The sequence below is a fragment of the Mesitornis unicolor genome, unplaced genomic scaffold, assembly GCF_000695765.1.
Source record: "Mesitornis unicolor isolate BGI_N332 unplaced genomic scaffold, ASM69576v1 scaffold44777, whole genome shotgun sequence".
Taxonomy (NCBI): domain Eukaryota; kingdom Metazoa; phylum Chordata; class Aves; order Mesitornithiformes; family Mesitornithidae; genus Mesitornis; species Mesitornis unicolor.
In genome coordinates this window covers 254-4,652 of record NW_010199231.1, presented here as the reverse complement: position 1 = coordinate 4,652, position 4,399 = coordinate 254, and the positions used below count along the sequence as shown (strand labels likewise).

Here is a 4,399-nt window from a genome sequence, read left to right as displayed (position 1 = left end):
CTCTTATTTCCAAGGTGACAGTAACCTCCCTTTACTGGGGGCCTCCATCACTCTCCCTCCCCCTGAAGTGCACTTTCTCCCCAGCCCTGCAGTCACCAAGCAATCCTCTCCAAATACCATCGCACTTCAGTCAAACCACACTCTTCAGGTTTCCTTTTGTAGAAGAAAAGATTTTGCCTCCCTGCGCACACTCATAACCTTTGCTTTAAAACTCTTCACATTTCACACAGGTGACAGAACCAATCAACACCCAGAAGGGTTTGGGGCTTTTTGGGCCAAACTTCCCCTTGCTGCAATAACTCACCCCTAACACTCCTCACTCTGCTCCCCTGTGTCCCACACCCAGACCAACAACCTCCTCTGGCACAAACCACCCCATCTGTGCTCTCCCCCAACTCCTCCCACTCATCTCTGCAGCTCTTCACTCCTCTTCCCAGCCAGCATTCCACAGCCACTCAAGCATCTATGTTTGCTCTATATGTACAGAGCTTTTACATCCCTCGCTAAATACAGGACTTTACAATCAAGGCTTCAACTTTTCTGGAGAGAGTACACCTCATACACACATCCTGGGCAATACAGCAGTCTGCAAAGAAACGATATTCTGTAACTGTCACTACACACCGCATCCTTCACAGTGCCACACTCACAACTCAAATCTGCTGATCCTGCCCCAGCCACAAACCCCATCTTACAATAAAGAAACCCTCCTGCCCTCCTCCACTACCCTGCCACAACCTACAGCCATCCACCCAGAGCAGCGTACACGACTGACACAAGGACACTATTCCCACACCAATCTGATCACCATCCTGCCCATGCTCCTCAGCATAGCTCCCTGCCTGGCAGACACAAACACCTTCCTGCTCTGCCCTCTCCAACTCACTGTCAATGAAACACACTCAAACATAAGCAGTGCCATTCCATCAGATGACCACAGAAATATCCACACGCTTGCGTTAACCCATGAAAATGTTCCCCCAGGGAAGGTGCCGTGTTCCCAGCATGGCCTCCAGCTGTGATGACCCCGTGTCAGCAGCCACGGTTCTGTGCCAACACGCGTGACCTGTCACCATGGCCCAGCTCCTCCTCAATCGTACTGCTCCTCACCTCCCCAAGCCCACCAACCCCAGGGCTGCAGGCACCAGGGGGTAACACACACTGGTTCCACCCATGCTTATTTTCAAGAGGAAGATTTTTCAAGCACAGGTAGTGCTGAACCCAATTCATGATTCCCTTTGTAATCTCTTTGAGTACCATTAGCAACAACATTAGTACCAAAGCATCCTCTTTAGAGCAGTGAGAATTCTTTTCCCCTTTTCACCTACTCATATAATAAATTCCACCCATTTCCCAGGGAAGTGATCTTTTATTTAGGAAGAGCTCAAACATCAACACGCTTCCTTCAAAACACTGCATCTCTGTTGAACACAGAAGCCTTTTGTCTGCAAACTTGCAGATTTAACAATGCTACAGCGGCAAGCAAAGACCAAGACTTTTAGCAACAAATGATGACAACCATGCATGTTTTTTAAAAAAATTTATTAGTCAAAGAAAAAAGGCAATAGCCAATCGAAAACCTACTTAATCTTTAACTCCAATTTGTTTTTAAATTTAGAGAAATGACTTAGCGATTTACTTTTTAAACAAACCCCCCTTTTTCCCCTTTAACGTTTACCATCTACTCGTGCTGAATCCTTCCAAGGAGATTGCTCCAGCGTACCTCTCCAGGTCCTCGCTTTGCTCCTTTTACCAAAAAAATGAAAAACTCCATCGTGCATCTTAAGGGCTCCAATCGTCAAAAATAGGAAAAAAAATATCTTTGGAATAGCCAATTGAGTTGAATAAAAAAATCCACACGAATGCGGTTTGGTTGGGGCAGGAATCCACTCCTATGTTCCTGGTAATTTGATCCCGCTCCATGAATCCTTGTAATTCAGCCTCCCTATCCTATCCACATTATGATTTGAATCCAATGATCCAGCTCCAAGGATTGGGATCCAGTGAGCCCTCTCCAATCCAAACCTTTATAACCAGCAAAACCAAAAAAGAGGAGGCAAAAAGTTAGATACTGTAATGAAAAAATAGGATTCTGGGGAATGATCAGTTATGTTTGCCATCAATTAATACAGATGTACATTAATAACTATCAATTCCCCAAAACAAACTGTTGAATGGTGATGCTCAGATAATCTTTCGAAATGTTAATTACCATTTGGAGGAAACATTGTCATATTTACAATATGTCAACTGAAAATGCCAACATACTCATCGCTCGTACGGTGGTTTGCTACAGGTTTTGTGGTTGCAAAAAATGTTTATGAAACTGGAAAAGCTTACTGCTAAAGCTATCCACCTACTGTACGTCTAAACTATAGCTACGCTCCCAGCTGGAAGGTAACAGAATTAACTACCCCGAGTTTTAACTTATCAGTGAGTCAATTGTGAATTAGTCTGAGGGCGAAGGGCTGAGACTTAAGTAATTATTCCCAACTAGGTTTTCTATTTTTGCTTTCATTCTGATACTTAAAAAATGAAATAGCAACGCTGTATCAGTCACACAGAGGACATGCAGATTTTAGCAGTATTGATATTATACTCTGATTTAAAGATACCCTTGATCTACTACAAGTGTACGAATACTACAGAACATTAACACTTGTAACCAAATGCTGCATGACAAAGTAAACCAATACTCCCACCCCCGTCCCAGGTTATTCCTTTAAAAAACTAGAATGGAATAAAGAATTACAAAAGCAAGTTAATTAGCCACAATTGCCAGGAAAAAAAGAAGTTTTTAAAGAAAAGAGCAATTGTAGTCTGCGGTAACTAAAACACGCCTGAAGTGACACGTAGGTGTGCACGTGCTCAATCCACCTGTCTCTCAGTATAAGGTCAATACTGCCAAGTTCATCTGTGACAATAGCACTTGGAGTCATACCATTGCCTCCATTATTGATCTGATCCTCCTCAATCCTCCTTTTGACAATCCTAAAATGATTGACATGTGCTCCACAATCCTTTAATCCAAAGCATTCTTAATCCATCTCTTCAGATATGTCTACAGAAAGACACACGAAAAGGCAAGATAAAATATAAGATCCCCCGAAGAGACAAGTTAGCCACAAACATCCCAACATCCCCAGCTCGTATAAACCATAGCTGAACACTGAGACATTTACACAGCAATACCACAGTTGGAAGAATGTTGGTATTTAACTAGAACTAAATCGAAACAATCCTGACTGACATCAATTAAAATACAATTTACCAAAGACGTGAGGGGAATGTTGATGTTAAGGAGCAAATACTCACTAGGGATTTTACACAAGAATGCAATTCAACACTTCAGCCAATTAGAATAAAACAGTTTGAATTAAAAAAAAAATGAAAGACTGTACTAAGTAAAGGAAAACTGTGTACAACATGGGGTTCTACAAAAAGATCAGAGCTAGTGATCATTTATGTACGAGATCGGGATCTGCTGTGGCGGGGAGAGTAGCGTGGAGATCCTCTGCTTCTTCTTGGGGAATAACTGCGGCTTCTGCTGTTGCTTCGACTACGGCTTCTGCTACGACTACGGCTGCGTGACCGAGATCTTCCATAGCTTGGACTTCTTGGGCCATCAACTTTAACACGGATGTAGGCAGTTTCTCCCTATTGAATAGACAGAACTTTCGATTGAAAAATCTAGGCTTTAGGGCCATCTTTTTAGGCATGCTGACAGACTGAAGATATCATTTACTACAGCATGAAAACAGACAAAGTTTTAAAGTTTATCTCCTGACAAACTGACCACAGACTCATTTAGCTGCTCTGTATACAAACAACGAATGTCACATGATCCTTACCTTCAAATCCTACTGTTAAGCCCCTTGTATCCAATTCTGGCCAAAGAAAGTAAGTATGAAACCTACCTCATGAGATCTAAATTTAGTGTTATCCAGTTTTCGCACAGCGTAGGTCATATCTTCCTTCCGTACAAACTCCACGACACCAGTGCCATCTCGGAAAACATCAGCATAACATACATCACCTGCTTCACGCATGTGATCCTTTAAATCCTGCCAACTTCCACTTGGAGGCAGCCCTATATATAAAGCAAGGCATTACTTTAAAACCGGATTATATCCTCAGCTCCTGTAGTTACAGTGTCAGCTCGCAGCAAACAAGACACTGCAGGAAGCAAACAGGCCACCCAGAGGAACCGTTAGCATCCCACGGACAGCATTCCTCCAAGGCTACGCGAGGCCATGCTTTTTAAGAAAAGAGACTTGGAGCTGCATTGCCCCTTAACGGGAAGCTTCCCTGCAGGACCCCGGGGGAGCACTTTGGGCTAAAAGAAAGAAAAATTACTCACCTGAGACGATCACTCTGTACTCCGAGCGCCGGGACGGGG

The 4,399-nt window shown here is 43.3% G+C and overlaps 1 protein-coding gene across 1 annotated transcript in view; it reads right to left on the bottom strand.

Annotated features, from left to right (window-relative positions):
* Nucleotides 1-1,534: 1,534 nt before the first annotated feature.
* The window catches only part of LOC104544500 (serine/arginine-rich splicing factor 1-like), a gene marked incomplete at its 5' end in the record, with an annotated part of 3,039 nt that continues 174 nt past the window's right edge, over nt 1,535-4,399 (bottom strand). Inside the window, 4 exon segments of the mRNA XM_010189389.1 lie at nt 1,535-3,061; nt 3,471-3,657; nt 3,918-4,090; nt 4,361-4,399. The exon segment at nt 4,361-4,399 is cut by the window's right edge and continues 34 nt beyond it. Coding sequence (XP_010187691.1) covers nt 3,039-3,061; nt 3,471-3,657; nt 3,918-4,090; nt 4,361-4,399 — 422 coding nt within the window.